This window comes from Pelodiscus sinensis, chromosome 7 (genome assembly GCF_052426305.1).
Source record: "Pelodiscus sinensis isolate ZL-2025 chromosome 7, ASM5242630v1, whole genome shotgun sequence".
NCBI classification, from domain to species: domain Eukaryota; kingdom Metazoa; phylum Chordata; order Testudines; family Trionychidae; genus Pelodiscus; species Pelodiscus sinensis.
This window is the reverse complement of record NC_143058.1, coordinates 4,151,752-4,176,380: the sequence shown is the minus strand read 5'-3', so window position 1 is coordinate 4,176,380 and position 24,629 is coordinate 4,151,752. Positions and strand designations below refer to the sequence as shown.

Genomic DNA, 24,629 nt, shown 5'->3' with positions numbered 1-24,629 from the left:
ATTCCTCATGTGCATAAATACTTTCCTGATCTGGGGCCTTAATTCCTCACAAGTTCACAAGGGAGGAGGAAAAATCAGATCTCTCTTACACAACTCTTCCCTTTGCACCTGGGATACTGCTAAGCAAAGGGAGTCTTCCCCAGGGCCTATCAAGTCAGAGCTCTTCCTGTAATTAAGGAACACCTGAACTGTGTCTGAGCTGTTTGCTCTTCATAAAGGTCTGGTTGCAAACAGCTTCAGACTCCTCATAAATCACAGACCTGTAGGGATAACAGGGACCTTCGGAGGTCCTCAAGTCCATCCCTTGCACTGAGGAAGAGCAAGTAAACCTAGACCGTCCCTAACAGGTGTTTGTCCAGCCTGTTATTAAACACCTCCAGCAATGGGGATTCCACAGCCTCCTTTGGACGCTTCTTCCAGAACTTACTATCCTTGTCGAGGGAGCGTTTTTCCTAATATTTAACCTAAATCACCCTGGAGATTAAATGTCTTGTTCCGCCTTTAGTAGACATGGAGCACAATTAATCACTGTCCTCTTCATAACAGCCCTTAGCATATCTGATGACTGTTAAGAACATGAGAACGGCCAGACTGTGTCAGACCAAAGGTCCATCCAGCCCAGTTTCTGTCTGCCAGCACTGGCCAATGGGAATGAACAGAACAGGGAATCATCAAGTGATCTCTCTCTGGTCACCCAATCCCAGCCCCTGACACACAGAGGCTAGGGACACTATCCTTGCCTATCCTGGCTAATAGGACCTATCCTCCGTGAATTTATCTAGCCCTTCCTCTGTTATGAAATCCCTCCTCACTCTTCTCTCAAGTCTCAACATTCCCAGTTTTTTTAACCTCTCTTCATAGTCCAGGTTTTCGAAATCTTCTGTCCTTTCTCTTGCTGTCCTCTGAACTCTCTCCAATTTATCCACATCTCTCGCAAGTTTGGTGCCCACTACCGATGCTGAGAAGAGTGATACAATGACCTCCCATGGCTTACATATGACAGTCCTGTTAGTAAATCCAGAACGTTCATCTTTTTGGCAGTTGCATCATATTGGTGACTCGCTCCTATTCAATTTATGATCTGTGATGATCTCCAGATACTTTTTCAGCAGCACTTCCACCTGCTAAGTCAGTCCCCATTTTGTAGTTGTGCAGTTGATTTTCCATTCCTAAGTGAAATACTCTGCACTTGTCTTCGTGACACTTCTTCTGGTTGATTTCAGACCGGTGTTTCGAATTGTCAAATGATGTTGAGTTTTAATCCTCTCCTCCAAATTGCTCGCAACCCCTCCCCGCTTGGTGTCGTTGGCAGACTTTACAAGTATACTTTATCTGAGTTATTAATGAAAGCATTGAGGGCTTTCAGGTTGCCAGTTGGCTATAAAAGGGTAATATCGAGACAGGGTCTGTGTGGCCCACAGTGGTCTGTGGAGGGTCACACGATACTGGCTGATCTTCCACTTGGCCGTTCTTCAATGCTGTTGCAAGGAAGCTAACCGTACGTTATCTTTTCCCTGCTGTGGTTTCTCTGTGTAAGCAGTTGCTTTGTAGTTGCCATAGAGATGCTCTGGGCTCATGATTGGAAGGAGGAGTGTCTCCAACACCATTTCTGAATGACGGTGGGTTAAACGGTTCCGGTAGCAACCGAGGCAACATGGCAATTCAGTGTCAAATAACAAGTTTTTGAAGCCAGGAGGTTGGAGAGGGGAGGATGCCCTGCGCCGTCATCCTGCTTCTCCAGTTACTGAAGCTCTTTGCTCTCTGCATGCCAAATAAGGAGCCGGTGTGTGGTAAGACCTGCCTGGCGCCCCCTTTTACATCTGAAGCGGCGCTGTGCATGGACTACAGCGCGTAGGCTAGCCCAGCGATGGACAACCTCGTCTGATGGACGGGCCGCGGGAGGGACCCTCCTTCATCTCAGTAGGCTTCAAGATTGTCCTAACCCGGACGCTTTCCGGGGCAGGGTGGTTTTGCTCATTGAGCTTGGGGACCTAGAATTTGCAAGGGGTGCGGATTGATCCGTAGCGGGGCTTTGATGGCATGCAGAGGGAGTGCACGGCTCTCTCAGGCAAAAGTTGTGTGCTCTCAGCACACACACAGGCCCTGGCTTTCCGGGTGTGTCACTCTGGCATGGAAAAAAACCCTTGTGAACCTGTCCACTTGGGCAACAGTGAACAAAACGTCTCATGGACACCCACCCGACGGGCTGCAGGTATCCCAGGTCTAAATCCAGGTCTAAATCAATGTATACTAGCCAGGAAATGGATGTGAAAGAACAGCTGTGTGTTCAGCCCAATGGGCAGCAGGTTTAAAACAAATAAAAGGAAGTTCTTCTTCACATAGCGCACAGTCAACCTGTGGAACTTCTTGCCGGAGGAGGTTGTGAAGGCCAGGACTAGAACAGGGTTTAAAAGAGAACTAGATACATTCATGGAGGTTAAGTCCATTAATGGCTATTAGCAGGACTCGACAAATCTGCTTATCTACTCGCCCATGGCGAGTAGATTTCAGCCGGTCGCCTCGTTCACCGGCTGTTCGCGCAAGCGCAGTGCGGGGCTGGAGAGTGGTTTTCACTGCGATCGTTGAGCCCTGGCTATTAGCCAGGATGGGTAAGGAACGGTGTCCCCAGCCTCTGTTTGTCAGAGGATGGAGATGGATGGCAGGAGAGAGATCGCTTGATGATTCCCTGTTCTGTTCACTCCCTCTGGGGCATCTGGCATTGGCCACTGTCGGCAGACAGGATACTGGGCTGGATGGACCTTTGGTCTGACCTGGTCTGGCCTTTCTTATTTTCTTACGTTCTTATGAAGTAAAGAAAACAAACCTGGCAACTTGCACACTGCTAGCACGCAGTCAGCCATTGCTGAGCAGCGATTGTCAAGGATTTAAACAGTTTCCTGTGCTGTGCTACAGCCAACGGGGAGCACTGGGTACCCTTTGGATCTCCCCCATGCCAGCAGCTCTGGAAAGACGAGGAACTTGCTAAGCAACCACCAGCCGGAACATACTGTTCTCTGCTTCATCATTCACTCCCGGCTTGCACAGTAACGAGCGGACAGCAGAAATAATGTGTTTTTCTGCCGGGCCTTTCCTCCCGAAGGATCTCAAAGCACCTTCCAAACGGTGGGTGGACGGCTCTCGCACAGGCAGCTTGTCAACACCTTGTGCCTTCAGCAGGAGTTTTAGGGGTGTCAAGAGTACAACCCCCGGCTGTGCGAGGGAGCGTGCACGTGTAACCAGTGATCGTGGAATGAATCCCATTAGCTAACTCCTACGACGACTGTGCCGTCCTAGAGAGCGTGACGGAACCCGCCTCCACAAACGAAATGAGGCAAACGGTATAGGTCAGATACCTCAGTGGCAGATACAGGGACAAGTGTGCTGTTGAGGGATTTGAGTAGCTGGGGAGAGGAGAACGAGAAGAAGGAAGGCGTTCCAAGGAGTGCGTGGAAGACTCGAATGGGAGAAGGATACAGGAGGGGCATTCTAGGATCCGTCTGGGGATGGCGGGGGGAGGCCAGTCAGATCCCTGCCTAATCTTTAGGGTAAGTTTGATGAGGAGGACAGGAAGGGAGGATATTAACCAGCTGCGTTGTGTAGAGGCCGCACGGGTGGAAGGCGCAGTGGTCAAGTCCAGAGTTAGTCACGGTAATAGGTCAGGGGTTTCACGGTGGAAACAGAGCAGAGATGCTGGATCGCAGTGGAAAACGTGACCGTGGCCATGGCCTGAAAGTGGACGTAGAGGAGCAGGGATACTTGAATCTGGAGCCCGTGGGAAGGGAGGAAAGAGCTCGGGGTTAAATTTGGGATGAGGACATTCTGCGAGGGGATGGCAGAGTTTGGATGGGGGGAAGGGAAGCTAGATATCAGTGACGGGCACTAGATTTGAGGGCATCGGCAGAAAAAGAAGAGCCACAACCGCAGGAGTCGGAGGCTGATCCAGAAGAGACTATAAAGGGAAGAGAACGGAGCCCTGAGGGGTCTAGATGGACCCTTGGAGGTAGGAGCCCAAGGAAACGCTGAGGCAGCAGTCTGACAGGTCCACAGACAATCAGGACAGGACACAACTGTCCAAGCCGAGGCAGGGGAGCGACCCGAACCGGAGGCAGCCACAGGTGGGTCACGGCACCGTCCCGCAAAACCACTGCAGGCTGCTGTAGACCAGGGCGGGAGAATACCGCATCCCGCTGAAACTGCCAAGACGTTTTAGGTTGGGGAGAATATAACCGAACACACTGGAATGTGTCCAAGGCACTGGGGTTAACTACCTGAGGGCTACCCAACCCTCTCTGAGCCGTGACCTCCGCCCTGCACACGGAGGGGGAGGGGGCAGCTTCTGTGCGCGGCCCTGCCGCGGATGGGGGGTTGCTCCAGAGTACCGGTTAACCAGTACCCGGTAGGGGCGATGTCAGCTGGTTACCCATTCCCATCCCTAGTCCAGGTGACCAAAGCCCTTCCATGGGAAGCGGGAACCAGTGGCGAGAGAAGAACCCGTGTTAGTTCTGTGCCCGTTACCAAGCCAGACCTGTTTGACCACCGAGCGTTTCAGATGGTTTGCGGGCCAGCTGGTGAGTCTAGCACGATGGTTACACTGTGCCACTGAGTGAGTGTGTAGGTACCAAAAAAAGTGGGTGGGGAGAACAGACCTGTAAAAGCGCTTGGGCTTCCTGCTATGAAATATCTAGGTCAGTGGTTCCCAAACTTTTCGGCATCACGCCCCCTTTTGATTTTTGAGAAACTCTCATGCCCCCCCCCTCCCAAAAAATAGCAGCAAAACTTGGGGTGAGATTGACGGGGGTGAGAGGGGCTGGGTCAACTTGTGCCCCCCTGGAATTTCTTCACCCCCCCCCAGAGGGGCACACCCCCTAGTTTGGGAACCCATGATCTAGGTGCTTGCTAAAGGGACACGGCTAAAAAGGCAAAGTCAAACCATCCCCTGACTTCAGTAGGCACTGGATTTCTCTCCTCACAACTCCCCCCAACTTCACTCACCCCATTCCTTTGCTTCCGCTCGGACTGTTTCTCTCGGGTTTCACTGTGGTCTTTCCCGCCCCCCGAGTCAGTCCCCCTGGGGGATTTTGGGGAGCGAGGAGCAGTGGGCTGATCGTAAATACTGAGCTGCAGAGAGTTGCATCCAGTCCTGCAACTGCCTGGTAACCACGTGCTACCAGGTAAGGCCCAGTGGAGTATCCAAGGCCGTGTGCCTCAAACCCCAGCCCTGTGTCTGCGAGCAATGCCAGTGAGCAAACAAGGGGGGGGAGAGGGTTGTGGGGGAGGAAATCACATGGGACCTTTGTTCTGGCAAGTGCCCGTTCCAAGGAACTTGGAACATGGCTGAGGCAGCTGCTGCCAGCCTCTTTCTTGGCTCTGTGAATTCCATGTGAGCAAAATCTGCTTTGGAGCCACGGCCCTGGACCCTCCTACACGTGCAAAGACTCCTCGGGAAGGGTGGCGGGGGACAGGTGTCCAGGGTGGGTGTGATGCGTGTGCTCCCTCCCCACCCTCTCCCAGGGAACCTGTCTGCAGCCACCGCAATGGCTTTCGCTTGAACGAAGAGGTATAAAACGAGGGTCGAAGGCCCCGTGCGCATTGAAAACGCAAGAGACGGGCTTCCAGGCCGTTCGAGCCGCAGTCAAAAATCGGGTCAAAAAGCAACTTCGCGCTCATGAATACTGGCTTCTTAGATGCTTTGCTCCACCTCGGTTGCATATTTATAATGGCTCCCTTGTGTCTTTGTGAGTGGAAGCATGGGCTAGTGGTTAGAGGAGGAAATAAGGATTCAGGACTCTTGGGGTCTCTTCCTCAGTCACCGATTTGCTGTGTCTCCTGGGGCAATGCTCTTAACCTCTCTGTGCCTTAGTTTATTCATGTGCAACATGGGACAATCTCTCCGGGGTGTTGTGAGGCCTAATTAATTAATTACAACGTGTGTCCTGTCCTCAGGCGAAATGTGCCAAATCAAGCAGAATAACTTGGCACTGAAAAAGGTTCAGAGAAGGGCAACACAAATGATGAGGGGTTTGGAATGGGTCCCATGTGAGGAGAGATTCAAAAGACTGGGACTTTTCAGCTTAAAAAAGAGGAGACTAAGGGGGCGATAGGATAGAGGTCTATAAAACCAGGACAGGTGTGGAGAAAGTGAATAAGGAAAAGCTATTGACTTATTCCTATGACATAGGAACTAGGGGTCACCAAATGAAGCTAATAGGTAGCAGGTTTAAAACAAACAAAATGAAGTTTTTCTTCACGCAGCCACAGTCAACCTGTGGAACTCCTCGCCAGAGGATGTTGTGAATGCTAGGACTTTACCAGGGTTAAAAAAAGAGCTAGATAAATGCATGGAGGTTAGGTCCATCAATGGCTATTAGCCAGGATGGGCAGGGATGGTATACTGAGCCTCTGTTTGTCAGAAGCTGGCAATAGGGGAGGGATCACTGGATGATTCCCTCTTCGGTTCACTCCCTCTGGGGCACCTGGCATTGGCCACTGTTGGCCGACAGTACACTGGGCAGATGGACCTTTAGTCTGGTCATTCTTATGTTTTTACTGTTATTGGGGAGAGAGCAGATTGGAAACTTTTTGGCTGCTTAGGCTTGGATCACTGAGTTCACCATAAGCAGTGACCATGCATTTCTCATGTGGTAGCGGCTCATGCGCTAAACTCCAGAGGTCCCAGGTTTGGTTCTGCCTGTCGGCCTTACACTTGCGCCACCTGATACTTCAGGGTTAATGGGTGGCATAACTGGTTCGAATGGTTTTCAAAAGGCAACATCAAGACACGAGGAGTCATTCTTCTGCTCTACTCTGCGCTGATTAGGCCTCAGTTGGAATATTGTGTCCAGTTCTGGGCACCACAGTTCAAGAAGGATGTGGAGAAACTGGAGAAGGTCCAGAGAAGAGCAACAAGAATGATGTAAGGTCTAGAGAACATGAGCTATGAGGGAAGACTGAAAGAATTGGGCTTGTTTAGTTTGGAAAAGAGCAAACCGAGAGGGGACGTGATAGCAGTTTTCAGGTATCTAAAAGGTTGTCACAAGGAGGAGGGAGAAAATTTGTTCTCCTTGGCCTCTGAGTATAGGATAAGAAGCAATGGGCTTAAGCTGCAGCAAGGGATGGTCAGGTTGGACATTAGGAAAAACTTCCTATCTGTCAGGGTGGTTAAACACTGGAATAAATTGCCCAGGGAAGTTGTGGAATCTCCATCACTGGAGATATTTAAGAGCAGGTCGGACAGACATCTGTCAGGGATGGTCTAGACAGTACTGGGTCCTGCCATGAGGGCAGAGGATTGGACTTGATGACCTCTCGAGGTCCCTTCCAGTTCTAGTGTTCTAGGATTGTAAAAATGTCATTCTTTAGCTTGTGTTCTCTTTGAAATGGGTTCTGTCAAACATCATCCTAATCCAGTCTCATCTGCTTTACTCAGGCACTCAGCCAGGTTCCCTCTAAGCTGCACAGTAGCACGGCCCCGCAGCAATTTAAAGAACCCCGCCCAGGGCTGCTGCGCATGGCGTGCCCCTCTTCCAGCCAGGCAGCCCTGAGCCCCTGGGTGGGGCTCATTAAGCAGCTGCATGGCCGAGCTGCTGCGCAGCTTAGCAGGAACTTTGGGACAGGCACATTTGAGCACCTGACACGTATTAACAGAATCCTGGGGCTTTCCAAGCGCGGGCCATCCTCTCGGGTTCCTCATCTAGCACTTAGTTCTTTGGTCATTGGAGAGTAAAAGTCCTTGTAGTTGACAACAATGCAGCATAGCTGCTGGGAGCAAGGAAAGCCAACCCGATTTGTCCAGCCAGTTCTTCATGGCCCACCAGCAAATAATCCACGAACCACTGGGTAGGTCATTTTAGAACCTGTTGTCTAGGGCATGGAAGGACTCAGCCTGGCCACCTAGCTGCCTCCTTTATTGAGGAACTAGCCATGCAAAGAATTGCCTCCCCTCTGATGCTCCGAAGGAATCAAGATTGAAGCTTGATTTTAAGGTGGTTCGGGTCCCCCGCCCCTCTTACTCCTCTGATGTCCGTCGGCATCACGGGGCTGCATGGTCGTGCCGCGGCCTGCTCGCAGCTCTGAAAAGAAGAACGACGGAGCTAGCATCAAGTCTGCCATCCCGGCCGTAAGGAAAGTGGCGTTCACCGCGCACCCATCGTTCCCAGGCAGGGCATGTTCTAGGAGTCCATCTCGGAGGGGATGACAGCGAGGCTCGCCTTGGCCGTGTCTGCATTGGAGAGGAAGGGATGCAGGCGCTACCAGAGGGAGATTTCTGGCCCCTGCTTCCTGCTGCAGCTTAACTCTTCTCATCCCATTGTTTCCAAAACCACTCTCCCCTCTCCAGGGTGTGGGCGCGCTCCCATTGCTCGCATCCAATGTTTCCTTCGGGGGGGGGGTTTGTTTGTTTGCTTGGGGGGGGAGGGGCGGGAAATGTCTGAAAATAGTGTGTGAAGCAGATTTTGTGAATGAACCAGCCGGCAAGAGGTTTATCCTCTGGCCTTGTTTTACTAGAACAATGCGTCCTTGGGCACATGTGTGTGTGTGTGTATTGCAGGGAGAAGGAGGAAGCAATGGGAGGGGATCAGGAAAGGACTGGCTTTGGATTGACTTGCTTTCCGTTAGCGCCTGCTCATGTTCGGTTATTTTCTGAATGAAGCCGGGGACTACTTAGGAGATGGTTGAGTGAAATAGCCCCCTTTCGTTTTCTCCGCTGGTCTGAAACCCTGACAGTATTGGCAGGGCACCGTTCACTTTCAACTGGAATTGACCGATATCTAGAGCAAATGATGTCTTAGTTCAGCTTTATAACATCAAAAGGCCAAAACCCCTCGAATGACTTGGAGGAAGCTGAGGTTTGGCACAGTATTTTTTTTCTTTAATTCTGTTCATTTTAAAGGCAATTTAATTTGTCATCATCTTTCCCCCCATCCCCGTCAGATGTTTCTAATTAAACTGGAGACACTGGTATGTAAACAATTAAGAGTCTAAATCCTTGCCCAACTCCTGGATTGACACGGAGAGCATGAAGTGGTATTACTTTCTCTCTTTGGGTCCTGACCGCACACTTACATCCTGATACAACTTCATGTTGTAGAAATATGTCACTGTTTTACAAGCGTAGTCTCCTAGGATGCAGGGGAGACCTGTACAATTAAGACTGTTACGTGAACTGTGGTCTAGCCATGCATATATAGCCCATAACGCAGCTGTACCGTTACTTCACTTTGCACACGGTGCTGACAGCCAGAGTTCTGAATTGCCTGGAGTGAAATTACATCAAATCGTAAAAACAAATCCCAGTTTACTTCAGGCTGCAGTTACTGTTATTGGTTGATGTGTTGTAGGTTTTACAGGCTGGAGTCCTACAGATGGTCTTTTACGTGGTGAAAGAGACTGTATGCATGTCTCTTTTGAGTATGGCCTAGTTCTCAAGGCTTTTAAAGAATTGTGAAAGACTACCATTGGAACGACTGTCTAGGCAGGAGTACTGCAGAAAGGGATCTAGGGGTCATAGTGGACCACGAGCTAAATAGGAGTCAACAGTGTGACACTGTTGCAAAAAAAGCAAACGTCATTCTGGGATGCATTACCAGGAGTGTTGTGAGCAAGACATGAGAAGTCATTCTTCCGCTCTACGCTGCGCTGGTTAGGCCTCAATTGGAGTATTGTGTCCAATTCTGGGCACCACATTTCAAGAAAGATGTGGAGAAATTGGAGAAGATCCAGAAAAGAGCAACAGAAATGATGAAAGGTCTAGAGAACATGAGCTATATCAGGGAAGAGTGAAAGAACTGGGCTTGTTTAGTTTAGAAAAGAGAAGACCGAGAGGGGACATGAGAGCAGTTTTCAAGTATCTAAAAGGCTGTTACAAGGAGGAGGAGAAAAAAATTGTTCTCCTTGGCCTTTGAGGACAGGACAAGAAGCAATGGGCTTAAATTGCAGCAAGGAAGGTTTAGGTTGGACATTAGGAAAAATTCCTAATTGTCAAGGTGTTTAAGCACTGGAATAAATTGCCTAGGAAGGTTGTGGAACCTCCATCTCTGGAGATATTTAAGAGCAGGTTTTATAGACATCTATCAGGGATGGTCTAGACAGTATTTGGTCCTGCTGTGAGGGCAGGGGACTGGACTCGATGACCTGTCGAGGTCCCTTCCAGTTCTAGTGTTCTAGGATTCAATTATTGACTATTGTAATGACTTGTTTATGTGTGTGCATGCTACTGCTCCTCTGTGTGTCCTGGGCTCTGTACAGCCAATTGCTAGTGGAGGTTCTTTTAATCAGCGTTGTCATGGTTGGCGCTTTTGAAGCAAGCGGGAGAATGTGAGTTCTCCCCCCACTGCTGTCACAGAAAGTAGCTGTGCTTTGCAGCCGAGTGCCAACCATGGTCTAGGTGGCAACGGACTGGTCGCAATATCCCGCATTCTGTCGTAGGAGAGCCAGAGGGTGGACAGAGTGTTGGGGAAAGTCCAGCTGCTACCTTGAGTTGTCCTGTAGCTTGAGTTTGCCATGGCGAATGCGATTGTAGGCTTTGCTGCTGAAAACAGTGGCCCTAGCGCTTGTGTTGGAGTCGAGCGAAGTCGCCAAACGGAGCCTGTTTGGGTGAAGTTTAACATGAGTGATGTGCCTTGTGACCAACCATCCACGTAAAATAAAAGGAAGTTGGACTTGTCAAGAAGTCTCTTTGAAATGACAGGATTGACCAAAAAATTATGGCAATAGTGCACAAGTGGTGGATATTTCTAAGAACTGTCCTGAACATTTGCTTTAACATACGGAGTCAGTTTTCCTATAGATACACAGGTGGCGATAGATAGAACCAAAGAATCATTATTAATCACTTCAGGGTTAAGCTGGAAGCTGAAATATAATTAGCACCGTAAACCCAACTGGACTTGTGTTGGGAAAAGAACATTCCTAGCTAAGTGATTTAGAAGAGCAAATAAAACCAGAAAGAATGTCTCAGAAATGATTTCCCCTTTCCTCTAAACTATCTTTTTGAGAAGTAATTATACCCTAATCATAGAACTGGAAGGGACCTCGAAAGGTCATCGAGTCCAGTCCCCTGCCCTCACAGCAGGACCAAGCACCGTCTAGATCATCCCTGATAGATGTCTGTCTAAGCTGCGTTTAAATATCTCCAGTGATGGAGATTCCACAACCTCCCTCGGCAATTTATTCCCATGTGTAACCACCCTGACAGGTAGGAAGTTTTTTCTAATGTCCAACCTAAACCTCTCTTGCTGCAGTTTAAGCCCATTGCTTTTTGTTCTATTCTCAAAGGTCAGGGAGAACAATTTTTCTCCTTCCTCCTTGTAGTACCGTTTTAGGTACTTGAGAACCACTATCATGTCCCCTCTCAGTTGTCTCTTTTCCATACTAAACAAACCCAATTCCTTCAGCCTTGTTCTCTAGACCTTTCATCATTTGCGTTGCTCTTCTCTGGACCCTCTTCAATTTCTCTCATGAAAGGATCCATCCTTATTTTCCGTAGGAAAGGGCTAATGTGATATTAAATTTAGCAGTAAACAATTATGGCTTGATAATGCGCCAGCACTGAAACCATCCCAGAAGGAATAGTGTGAGTGACGGGGTTTTTTTCCCTTCTTTGCTCTGTCTGCAGACAACGGTGATGAGGAGCCGGAAGGAGTCCCTTCTGATAATTATGTGGACGGCACCACCGGGGTGGTGAGCGCAGGTGGAGGAAGAAAGCCCATGAAAGCGTTTGCTGTCCTGCGAGAGAAAGCGAACGAACAGCAAAGACAGTTGGGGAAAGTCGGCAAGAATCACCCAAGCCACGACGAGTCGAAGAAGTTACGGCTACCGTCCATGAGGGTCAGTTGGCAAACACTGGGGCGCGGGGAAAGGGAAGGTGAAAGAGTCGACAGCTTTAGTCTGGTTTCAGCTGCAGACTCCCAGGGGGAAAACATCAATTGTGTGATGGGGGGACGGTCCCAGAAGAACCCTCTGTGCTGATAAAGCCACTGACCTTCACCTCCTTGCTCTTGGGGGCTTCTCACCACCCTGTCCTGCTGGGCCAGATCTCCTGGTCTCCCCCTACCCAAGCACAGAGCTGAGACCATTACCCTCCCCTCCGCCCCCGAAGAGCAGTACCGACACTGAACCTCTTTGGGTCTCAGGAGAATGCAATTTGGGGCCCAGCTTCCAGGAAACCCACTCCCCACATGGGATCAACCCCCCCCCCCCCCCCAACAAACGCAACTTTCGCCATGTGAGAGTTTCAGACATTGAAAGCACATTCAGGTAAGCCCCCTTTAACAATGGAAGGGGGGTGTGCACCCTGTTTCCTCCCCCGGCAACAATTATTTACACTGGGCTTGATCATAAATACCAAGACTTATATTAAGTACAGACAGAAGTGAAAAGGGAGAGGGTAAAGTAAATGAGAAAAGTGAAATAAGAAAACGCAGAGCTGGTTCTAACTCGCTTATTGCAAACTTGTCCTTCTTTCGGGCAAGTCTCCAAGCCAGGGGCGATCTTTTTCTCCCTGGGGACTCCGGCTATTCCCTTAGGTGTCCTGCCAAAGAGGGAGGGTCAGCTTCGCAGTGTTTTATAGATTCCACTTTGGGCGGGAGCCTGTTGTTCTCTCTGTCCCCTTCCATGGAAAATGACCTGGTTGGACCCTCCCAGTTGGGGTGGTCACGTGTCTTCCTAAGACCAACCACTGCTTAGACTTTAACAACAACCAAGGCTGCTCTCACGTCGTTACGTTGACCGCCCCGTCATTAAGGCGTCCAGTTGGAAACACCCTGGATGGCTTTCGTTTGCACATCTGAAACTCTAAACCAGCGGTTCTGGCTTTTTCCGGACGGGGACCCGTTTTGACAATTCAGGAAGATTTGGTGACGCAAGGCAATTCAAAAATGGGGGCAGCAGAGGGGGCAGAGCCACCTGGTGAGACACTTGGCGACCTTTTTGGAATGGGTCGCAACCCATAGATTGGGAAACCCTGCTTGAAACCAATCCCTGCCCCATTCATATACAAGGGGGACACACACCACAATAAGCTGTCTGGATCCCGCAGGCTGCGACGTGACACTGGATAGGTCACGTGAGGACTGTTGTCCGAAGCAGCTTCGAGTTCTGCATATCGGTGTCCATAAAACGAGTTCATATCGCATGGGGGAGGGGATCAGGGCCACCCTGCACTTGCCACAAGCCATTTTTTTAAGAAGGCAAAGAAATGAGGCAAACATCGTTTCTTCGCCGCCTGTTCCCGAGATGACTCCAATGAGCGTCCCGGTGGGAATTTGCGATTTCTCCTTGTACGGGTTCGCGTCCGTTCCCGAAGGGCCACTGGAGCCCGCCCCTCACGCGCCCAACGTGGATCAATTCCCTGGGGGAGGGATTTACAGCAGAGGATGCGCGGCGAACCTCGTGGTCCACCGCCAAAGTGACAGATGATGATCCTCTCTGGCTTTGCACTGGGCATGGCCTTTGTGCCGTGGCAGAGTTGCGCTGCCCTTAGAGCCACAGTCCACAGGCCGCAAACCGTGCTCCTTGGAGCACGATTAACGAGAATGCTGTCTGGACCCGATTGCATCTGCCAAATAGGAAATAAAGGCTACAGGGCTACAGGGCATGGCACACGGTAGCCCAGGGGCTGTCCTCTTCCCTACAGACGCCTGGCCCACACAGAGCACAGGTCCCAGCAGGCCACGGTCCTCCTCCTGTCCGCAGACGGCAACCTCCCAATTACCGAGGAAGAGCACGGTACCTCGGTAACCGTCCTGTCCCCAGGAAAGTCAGTGCAGTGCGTCGGTGCCATGCATTGGCGCTGGCCTCAGGGGAGTCCCGTAAGGCAGTCGTTTTCAGACTTTTGTTTCTTTTCCCCAACACCCAGTTAAAGAAAATTGTTGGTGCCCATGACCCAACAGAATTTGAGTGGCGTGCGGGCTCCGGGATGGAGCCGAGGAGAAAAGCTTTGGGGTGTGGGAGGGGGCTCCAGGTTTGCGGGTGCCAGGAGGGGCTGACATGGCGCGTCTCCTGCCCCAATCCGCGGTGCAGCAGGGGGGACTAAGGCAGCTTCCTGCCTCTCCTGGCCCCACAGACCAGGCTGTGCCCCAAAAGCAGCCAGCAGCTGGTTCCCAGCCAATGGGAAGGCGGAGCTAGTGTTTGGGGCATGGGCCGTGCGCAGAGCCCTGTGCGCGCTCCCCCCACCCAGCCCTAGTCTGTGGGAGCTGCCTGAGCCCCCCACTGGTCACCTGATTCCCCCTGTAGCAACGAGACCCAGCACCCGACATCCCACCCCCCAGTGCTGGGTCACGACTGTCACTTGAAAACCGCCGGTGTAAGGGGGGCAGATCGGAGTGGGCCAGGGAGGGTTTCAGTCTGCACAGAGTGGGTTCCCTCAGCTCAGCCCACATTAGGGGCTTGCCTGGAGGATGTAGGGTGGGCTGAGGCAGCTTGTGACGAGCAGCCCCGGCTAGACTCTCTAGCCTGGCGGGAGAAGCTTCCTCCATGCCCCGTTTCCCAGGCGTGAGAGTGACCCCTGAAAGGGTCTTGGTAAGTGGCCGCTTGGTCCCTCTAGTGGGCAACGGAGGCATCGCTGCTGCCCAATCTCTGCTCAGCCACCGAGTACCTTGTGGGATGGGGGTGCAAACGGTGGGGAACTGGGGGGGACCTCGGGAAATCTCCCCACCGGGAGACCTGGGGGAAATCAGTGCAAAGCAGGGGAAAGGGATTCTGTCCCGCGGCGCGCAGTGCATCATCGCACCTGGGCTTTGTGGCTGGAGACGTCCATTTCCACCTGCGCACGCCTTGAGTCCGTGTGCACACTCGCCCGTGTGTCTGTAGAACTTACGTCATGCCCCGCTGTGAAAAAACACCCGCCGGGGTGGACAGTGCTTGTCACGGGAGGATGCTCTCCTGCCGGCACAGCGGCCAACACGAGGGGGGGGGTGAGGGGATGTAATTATGTTAGTAGGAGAACTTGCTCCTCGTGGCAGAGAGCAGCAAATGGGACACTTTACAGGGGCACAGCTGCACCCATTCGGCTGCATCGCTCTGAGCTCTCCAGGGCGGACGTCTCCTTACGCTTTGTCTACACTGTCAGTTGAGTGACACAGCTTTCGTGGTTCACGGGTGTTCTCCCCCACCCCTCTGAACACGTAAGCGTTGCCAAGGGAAGCGTTGCCAAGGGTCTAAACAGTGCTCTGTTGGAGGGGGCGTACTCCTACGGGCACAGCAAACGCCAGTGGGAGGGGTGGACGGTTTTTGTCCATCACAGTGCCAACGAACCGTGTTTATATTGCCTGACTTTTAGTGACACCACCCATGCAGTGTAGTGTAGACGAAGCCTTAGACTGTCTACACTGGGAAGGTTTGGCGACAAAAGTCGCGGAGGACAGGCAAAAGTCGCCCAAAGCGAAAACTGGTCAAACCGATTTTTCTGCTGCCCATTGTTGACATTTCCTGGCCACATTACTAGCTCCCTTGGCAACAGATAGAGCAAAGCATTGTGGGTAAGCATCCCACAGGGCAGTGTTGTGGGAAGGCGGAGCTGCTCTGGGAGCTCTCAGTGCTAAGGAACGTCAAAGCAGCGCAGCCCTCTCCAGCCCTCCCCCTGCCGAAGATGTCTGCCTCCTGCTCTGTTCCTAGGACCGGGCAGAACAGGAGCAGTCCAATGACTGGCTCTTCATTTGTTCCCCAAACGGAGCAGCTCATTTGGTCATCGGACACTTCCCAGATCTGGGAAAGGGGAGGGGCGCAGGCCTGCAGGACAGCAGAGATCACAAAACACTGAGCAGAGCTGGGAAAGGGGAGGGGCACAGCCCTGCAGGATAGCAGAGATCACAAAACACTGAGCAGTCAGATCAGCTCCCAGTGGCTCTTTTATGGCTAGCGAGTTGAATCCCCCAGCAGTTTCTCTTAGTCTCTTGTATTTCCCCCGATAGACAAACATTAAGCTGCTTGTGCTCGTTTGCTGTCGGTAAGTACGAAGGCGAATCTAGAGGCCCAGGGACTCCGAGCAGGTTGCCAGTGTGGGTCACGAGGTCTGGGGGGCCCCGTGTGGAGATGTAGCGACCTGGACAGACGGCCCCTGGAGGAGAAAGCAGCTGTGCTGGTAAAGCCGAAGGCTGTGTTGGGCGAGAGTCGGGAACCAATCCCTCTTCCTGCTAGGCAGCTGTCAGCGGCCTTGACTCTGTCCTGCCTACGTCCGAGAGAGGGGGAGGGAATCTGTCCTCTCTTTTGTGTTGGCTGAAACCTGCTGGTCTCCTGATTCCTCCCCCTCCTCCCTTTTCTTGGCCTTTTTTCAGACCCCTTGCCAGCAGGAATTGGATCAGGTCTTGGAACGCATCTCGACCATGCGCCTGCCAGATGAGCGCGGCCCATTGGAGCATCTCTACGCCCTGCACATCCCCAACTGCGACAAGCAAGGCTTCTACAACCTCAAACAGGCAAGCGCCGGGCGCCCCCGTGTGCATGCCGCCGCGCTGGCCCCCTCGCCGCGGGGCGGAGCGTTCGGGGTTGCTTGCAGGCCGCCGTCCAGCCATTGCTGTCTGGGAGGGCACGAGGGGAGGGGGAGGGGACAGTAGTGCAGCTCACGGCAGCCCTCGTGCGAGAACCCAAGTCCCAGCAAACAGCGCCGCCCCAGAGCCCTGGCAGCCAGGCCGCGGGTTGGCGGGGGAGATCGGGACGTTGACTTTTCCCTCTGCGCTTATGGAAGCCAGGAGGGTCCCGGCTAATCTTTCCCCAGGGGCTTGGGCAGGATTATTCCCTGGTGCGGTGGGGGGGTCCACAGGCTCCCTGGCTGCCCCCTCTGCCCCACGCGCCTCTCACCCAGCGGAGCCCCGCGCTTCCTGCTCCTCACGGCGTTCCAGCTCTGGGCGGGAGGGGCAGGAGCAGGTGAGTGTGGGGCTCTGGTGCCCCAGTGCACGAGAGCCGGGGGGGGGGGGGAGTGGCATCTAGAAAACGCTGACAGGGCTCGCCGGGGGCGGTGAAAGGTCTATGACCCAGGGAGGAGCGGACATCAAGGCCCCGGACGGCGGCAGGGTGGTGCTGGGCAGCTTTCCCCGGCTTGGGCTGTGCCGGCGACGCCGTTCTTGCCCGCCTTGCTCCGAGCCAGGGCTGGAGTTGGGAGGCGCCAGCACCCCGCCCAGGTTTAAAACGCCCCCCCCCCCCGTGCTTTGTCGCATTCCCCCTGTGTACCCCACCAAATACTTCCCTGCGTGGTTGGCAGCAGGGCGCATTCGTCTCCTCATCTCTCTCGAGGACCGTGACCCTGTCTAACCCTTTGAAATCCGCAGCTTGCACGGCACGTGACAAACCAGGCCAGCACGATCACCCCCCGGTTACAGGTGGGGAAACCGAGGCAGGGAGCTTTGGCATGACTCGTGCAGGGTGACTCCGCAGGCTCGTGGGCTAGCCAGCACTCTGCTCCCTGAAATCCCAGTTCACCGTTCTAGCCGCTAGGCCCCACTGCCTCTCGTACATCTGCCCCTCCGCCCTCCTATTGGTCGCTTTTCCCTCCTGTCAGGGCTGTTCCCTCCGTGGCCTCTGCATATTCAGTGCCCAGGAGCTGCCTTAAGCTGTAGCCTGGTGCTCACGGGCCTGTCGGTCGCTTCCTCCCACCTGCTGCGAGCTGGGAGCGTGACGCACGGGCGGGGTGGTTCGGCACCTCCTTGCCCTGGGGGCTCGGGAGAGGCTCAGGGCCAGCTGGCTGGGCGGGGCCGTATTTAGCTTGGCTTGACCACACCCCGTGGGGCTGGCTCCTTCTCCGGGACCAGATGATCCGGCGGAAGGAAGCGGGGCTGTTGCCCAGGCCTGGCGCAGGGCAGGTTTCGCAGGCGGGGGGTGCAGGGGCAGGCTGTAGCACGGTACCACAGCTGGGCGGTGGGCGGAGGAGCCTGCTCCCGGATCCGCCCGGCTTGGAACGTTCCCATCGTGTGAACAAAGTCCTGGCCCCGATTTCGTGCCTGGCCGCATGCCCCATTGGCAGCGGGGGGCATGCCCGTGGGACGGGGGGCAGCATCCAGACCTGGCGAGAGCGGGGTAATTAACGCAGCTGCTGCGTCTGCTCGGCCCTGTGCGGGGCCGAGGGAGGACAGCCTGGCCGGCAGCCGCCTACCCGAGCAGCCCTGGCTCGCGGAAACGGTGCTGCCTCCGGCCTCCCGCCTGGGGCACATCAGGGCAGGCAGGGCGGCTGGTCGGGGCCCCGGGTGCTGGCAGGGAGCCCTGGGAAACACCCACAAGCCCTTCCGGCAGAGGGGGAGGGGCTAGTCCAGTGCCTGATGCCCAGGCCGTGGCGCAGGGTGTGTACCCGGAGCCGCCGTGCCGGGCTGTGCGGCCCTAGGGGTCCCCGGCCTCAGGCTCCCGCCGGGGGGATCTTGGCAGGGAAGCGCAGCCGGTTGGTACCAGCGCTGTTCCCAGGCCTGGCCAGGGGAGGTCGGCTCTGGAGCCCTGCCTCCAGCTCCCCTTGGGCTGCACCTGGCCCAGCCGCCGCGCCCAGCTCCTCCCTGCGTGCAGCCCCCCCGCCCGCCGCTCCAGCCCCCCCGTGAGAACCTGGGTGCCCGGGGGGGGGGGTGAGCTCTCCCAGGGCTTTCGCCCCTCGGTCCAGAGGTGGAAAGTCGTCCGAGTTGAGCGTTAACGTGCCCAATGAGCCTCTGCCGGGGCATTGAGGTGCCAGGCACCAGGGCGGCCACCGGGCCCTCTCCAGGCCAAGGCAGGGAGCCAGGGACTCACAGGAGCAGACACGGGCCCTTTCCCCCGTGCAAAGAAACTGGGGCATGACGCTCCCCAGGAGGCCTAGGGCAGCTGCTAAGGACGTCAGGACCCCCCCCCCCCACCCCCGCTTGGCTACTACTTACCCCGTGGCACTGGGGCTCTCAAACCCACTGGCCCGGGGCCTGTTCCCCCCAACAGAGACTTTTCTGCAGCCCATTAGCCAACGCCCCAGGACGACAAAATGGGTGCAGGAGAGGATGGGGGGCTGGGTGGGAAGCTGGGTGCAGGCTGGGGTGGGGGTCTCAGCAGGAGGGGGTGCAGGAGCACGCTGGACGTGGGGGGTGGCTGGGAGGTTGGGTGCAGGCTGGGCTGGGGGTCTCAGCAGGAGGGGGTGCAGGAGCACGCTGGACGTGGGGGGTGGCTGGGCTGGGGGCCTGGGTGGGAGGCTGCAGGAGCGAGGTAGGGGATTGGGGTCTCGGCGGGAGGGGTGTGCGGGGGATGGGGGTGCAGGATCTGAGCGTGAGGTGGATGGGGGGGGCGCTTATCTGGCTTCTTGCCTCCCGCTGCTCCCAGGCACCGCCCCCGCTGCTCCCATTGGCTGTGATTCCAGCCAATGGGAGCAGCAGGGAGAGCCTCCAGGCGGGCGGTTTTCCAGCCGAGGGGAGGGAGAGCAGCAGGCTCTTCCTTCCCCCCCAGGCTGGATCCCACTCGCCAGGCTCCCCCCCTCCCTGCAGCAGGAAGCTGGCGCTGGCTCCAACCTCGCGGGGGGCGCTCCCCACCGCCGCCCGGCCCACCCGCGAGCTAGTCGGCCACACTCGGAGCCCCGCTGCTGTAGCAGGCAGGCGCTCTGCCGCTGCACTCGGAGGGGGCACAGGGCTGTGGCCTCTGGAAGTCTCCGGCGATGGGGGTGGCAGTGGCTCATGGGGAGAGAGGATCCGGACCCGGGCTGCTGACGATCCCCTGCTCCTTTCTGCAAGAGCAGGGTTTGCCGGGTGCCCTTGGCCCAGTGCGGAGTGCGCTGGCTGTCGGTCCCCACCCCAGAGGTGGCTGCATGCATGGGCCCAAAGCAACCCGGGTGCTCTCAGGAGGAAGCCTTTTCAAGACGGGTAAAAGATGTTCATGGGCCTCAACAAAAGCCCCATCTCCGAGCATCTTGTGGCTCAGGGGACGTGAGATTCGGGGATTCCCCCGGCTTTGCGGCTTCTGAGATTGGCTCCAAGCTCTCTGGCCTGGAGCCCTCCGGGTCCGTCTCTGGGGCTGGATCCCGTCCGTCAGCTGCAGTTTAGTGTATTGTCAGTGTAAGACGGTTCCCACAAAGCGAAGGCGTCCGCCCCAGTGCTCCCTGTGAGCGGCGCGCCCCCAGGAGAGAGTCAAGTGCCGCCCTGCAGAATGGCAGAGCGCCCACAGCTGGCAGCGTGTGTGTCTATTGGTGATGCGCATCTGCACCGGCCCTGGTGCACCGCACAAAATTTATTCCGCACATGGCTGGAGAAACAATTGGAGGGCACGTTGGTCTGTAGCCGTTGCCTGCCAGCCTTCTGATTTCATCCGCCGGGGGGGGACCGTTCTCCAGGAGCCCTCTGCAGCCTTTTCCCACCCCGTGACTAACTCCATCTCCCCCTTTCCCCGCAGTGCAAGATGTCGGTGAACGGCCAGCGAGGAGAGTGCTGGTGCGTGAACCCCTTCACCGGGAAGGTGATCCAGGGGGCACCCACCGTCCGCGGAGACCCGGAGTGCCACCTCTTCTACACGCCGCAAGAGCAGGAGGATCGGGGCGCGCACGCCCTGCGCATGCAGTAGCCGGACGCGTTCCTGCTCCGTGGAGACAGCTCGGCCTGTCCCCAGTGCTGGATTTTACATGGGTTTCAGCGTGTCTATTTATACTCTGAAAGCAACTGGCTTTGTGCACTGCCCGGGGCCCTCGCTCTCTTGCCTCCAGCCCCGGGGGGCAGGACGGGGCTGGGCGTGCGGTGCCGGGGGGGCAGGGGCAGCTCTTGCTTCTCTTTCGGCTTTCCCGTCACCGAGAGCGAGAGCCGTGGCGGCTGTTGGCTCTGCCCCCCTCCGCAGTGTGCTTGGGATGAGCGTGCTTCCAGAGACACCCCCCCCCCCCGCCAAGCGATAGCCTAGTGCAAGTAAATCGGGCCCCTGCCGGAGGCGGAGGGGAAAGCCAAGCCGCCCTGTGCAACGTAGAGTCCTGCGCTCCCTGGACGTCTCCAAAGAGCCCCGGTGATCGTGCTCAGAACGAGATGGCTGGAAATCTTTGCCCCCCGAGACCAAAGACTGTAAATAATGCAGGTCGCCTCCGCTGGACGCTCTCCGCCGGGCCTGGCTGCCGCGTGCCTGCCACGGGAGGGGGAATTCCCGCGGCCCCCGTCGGATCGCGCCAGGGCGCAGCTCAGCTGCTCCCTCCAGGGGCCACGGAGAGAGCGCGGAGCCGTCACCGCAGCGCCAGTCCCCTGCCCTGCGCGCTCACGTCTAGGCTGCTCCGAGGGGGGCTCGTTCTCAGCAGCAGGCCCTGAGTTACGACCCAACTCGTCAGGCGCCAGTCTGGGGCCGGGCCGGGCGACCTCGCCTCTGGTGGCCGGGAGCCTGACCGGTACGGGGGTAATCCAGGGCCCGGCCACCCGTAGTTAAATTGCTGGTGTTGGATATGTCCCTGCGGGCCCTACGTTTTTTAGTGGAAGGAGCAAATGCGGGGGGAGGGTTCTTGCAGATTTAGGGTAACAGTCCAGGGAGTGTGTCTCTCTCTTTCGAAATAGCAAAAACCCATCTAAAACCTGCACTCCCACACGGCTGCCAACGTCCCTCGGACGTGGCAGGGAGTATCAGCCATTCAGTGCAGTATAGATAGTGCTTTGTAAAGCCCTGCACACGCACGCGCGCACACACACACACAGAGACATGTGTGCGTGCACACAGACAGGTGTGCATGCACGCAAAAGCGTGCGCACACAGGCATGCACACACACACAGGCGCACATACACACAGACAGGCGTGCACACAGATGTGTGCGCACGCGCACAGACAGGCATGTGCACATACACAGACAGGCGTGCGCGCACACAGAGACAGGCGCACGCGCACACAGAGGCAGGCGCGCGCGCACGCGCACACAGAGAGGCATGCGCGCACACACACACACGGACAGGCGTGCGCGCGCACACACACACACGGACAGGCGTGCGCGCGCACACACACACACACACAGGCGCGTGCGCGCACACACACACACACATTCTTTCTCTCTCGTATAGATTTAATAAACAACGCCAGGAGCGGCAGGTGCTTTTGCCCTGAGGCTCAGGAGCCGAGGCCGTCTCTGCGGTTCCTTTACACGCGTCATTTGTTCCTGCAGGAAACACCCCGAGACAGGGAACAAGCAGCAGCTTTTCTTTGCCTCCGGGGGACAGCTGCAGGGCAGTGACCCGTAGCACAACCCCTGGCCTTTAGAAGACGTGTCTACGTTCAGAGGGAGACGGGGCCCGCCCCTGCCTCAAACCCCTGAGCCGCTTTTGCCGCGGGCAGGGAAGTCGCAGCGCCTGGGTGCAAGTGGTTTCATTTCGCAGGTGCTGGTGAGCCGGCAGGACTGGGATTGGGAAGCCAAGGCAGAGCACGTGGGCCAGGAGTGGGGAGCTGGCCGAGTTGCTGGAGCCAGCAGTGGCCCTCGTGGACGGGCAGGCCGAAGATGGACCGGGTTTTGGAAAACCTTCCAGCAGACAGCAAGTCCCTCCGCGGGGAAGCAATGCAGGGACGCGCTGGGGGGGCAGTAACCAGCCACCGGCACGTCCGAGTCCCTCGGAGGAGCTGCCGAGGGGGTGGAGCGCACCGTGTGCTGCCCAGAGACCTGGCAGAGGGGCTGCATCTGGCCAGAAGTGGGCCTGTTTTTACCTGCCGAAATGAAAGGCGGGGGCGTGGCTGGACCGTCACTGGTTTCTAATGTCGCACAACTCCCGGCCTGGGCGTTCCCTCCGCTCGCTTGCTGAAACCTGGAGTAGGGTGAGACCAGACTGACCCCTTCTCCTTTTGCTCTCAGTAGTTGCTGCCCCGTTTACTGTACTTTCTCGTGATCAAGTTGGCCCTTGGCGAGAAGAAGAACAGAACCAGTGCCTTCTATTGGTAAATATCCCCCTGCCTTGAGCACATACACGCACACAGCATCTTCGTTACCAGTAACAGCTGTAGGCTTAAAGGCAGCTGCTGAGCAGTCACGGCCAAAGGAAGCCTCAAGGGTTAACAGTCACACCCAGAAAAAAAAATAATCCAGAAGGGATCCAAATACCCCATGGAATCAGCAACTAACACGCACTGAACCCGGGGCAGTAACCCCCCAGCTCCTCCCTCTGTGGGGCAAAGGAAGAGGAGATTAAAAGGAGATTACGAAGGAGATTAAAAAGGGAGGGGCAGGAGTCCTCTCGGTTGTGCATTTGTGTGTCTGTGTGCGTGTGTGCGCGCAAAGCCTCGGCGGCGTACAAATTGGTGCTACCTGTTTTCTGTTAACATCCAAGGGGGTTTGTTCTGCTTTTCACGTAATGCTAGCGAGCATCTGCTCCGGTCTGCAGTGTGTACCTTCTGTTTTGTTTAGAAATCATTATGCTTTTTTTTTTTTCTTTTCTCTTTTGGAAAAGCTGAACTACATAAAGTTGGAATAAATTAAACAAGATGCCAAAAAAGTGTCATTTCTTCTGCCTCCCAGCCATTAATAGAACATGTGGTTTTGCCTGGTGCATCGCACATAAACACTGGCCTGTTCCCGTCTGTGTCCTACGGGTATTGTAAACATTAACACAATAGGCAGCAAGGAATCCGCGGCCATTAATTATTCTCATTATTGGTCCCAGTTGTGTGTGGCAAGAACAGCGGTGTGTGTTAGCCAGCCTGACCGCTGCATTTATTCAGTGCACATTCTGCTTTTGTTTCTCACAAAAAGAAGTCTCTTTGCCCCTCCTAGTCTAGAGAAACTCTTCCCGGTACAAAGCAAGTGTAACCCCCGCAAATCAATGAGCCTGTGCCCGACCTGATCCAATTACCCTTCTCCCTTTCATTGAAACGGTAACTCCCTGGCATACAAGGGCCGTGCTAAGTGGCAGCATTTAATAAGCCCTGATCTACACTCGGATTTTATTTCCAAATAATCCCTCTTATGTGGAATCTATAAGCGGCGCGTCCACACGACCAAGCCTGTTATTTCGAAATACCGGGCTGCTTAATTCGAACTCTCTGCTCCTGCTTTCCTCGGGGAATAACGCTCATTTAGAAATATAGGTTGAACCCCGCTTGTCCAGTATTCTCTGGTCCGGAAACATCCATCGTCCAGAATGATTGGAGAGAGCCGGATGTCCACTTGTCCCGTTTCCCGGGGTGCCAAACACTTTGTTGACAGCCCCCACTCCTGGCTGTCAGTGTTCTGCTGTTTTTAGCTCTACCTTGCCCCAAATATCCGCTTAACGGCCCGGCAAGCCGTGGAAGTGTTAGTCATGTTGCTAGACAACATTGCTCTCTTGTGGTCCGGAAAATTCTCTCGTTCAGACCAGTCAGGACCCGAGGGTGCTGGACTAGAGGTTCAACCTGTAATTCTTTCGAAATAGCAGCCGTGTGGACGACTCCCCGGAGTCATTCGAACGAATGACTCCTCGGTGCTTCCTGCGGCTCCCACACGTCCACGTTAAGGGAGCTGCCTCGGACTCATTTCGAGGCTTCCCCGGCATGAGGACACGCCAGTTCGCACTTGTTAAATGGAGAGTTCTTCAGTGGAATGTCGCCATTTTGAAATCGCTTCCTGGTGCAGACACGCCCGACGCGACCGTGGACTGGGGAAAAGGGGGGTGAAGACGAGGCGTGACGGCTGGCTGCTGCAGTGAGGAAGGAAACACCGACTCAAAGGCAGGGAGAGAAATAGAGGGGGAGAAAAGTAGATGGGAGAGGGCAGAAATGAGTTGGGACAACCACTCGGGTT

General features: G+C 55.2%; 1 protein-coding gene across 1 annotated transcript in view; it reads left to right on the top strand.

The window, feature by feature from the left end:
* The window catches only part of IGFBP2 (insulin like growth factor binding protein 2), a 93,488-nt gene extending 72,531 nt beyond the window's left edge, over window positions 1–20,957 (top strand). Inside the window, exons 2-4 of the mRNA XM_075933017.2 lie at window positions 11,612–11,823; window positions 16,269–16,409; window positions 20,308–20,957. Coding sequence (XP_075789132.2) covers window positions 11,612–11,823; window positions 16,269–16,409; window positions 20,308–20,475 — 521 coding nt within the window. The 3' untranslated portion in view covers window positions 20,476–20,957. The remainder of the gene's footprint in view (window positions 1–11,611; window positions 11,824–16,268; window positions 16,410–20,307) is intronic.
* The last annotated feature ends 3,672 nt before the right edge of the window (window positions 20,958–24,629 follow it).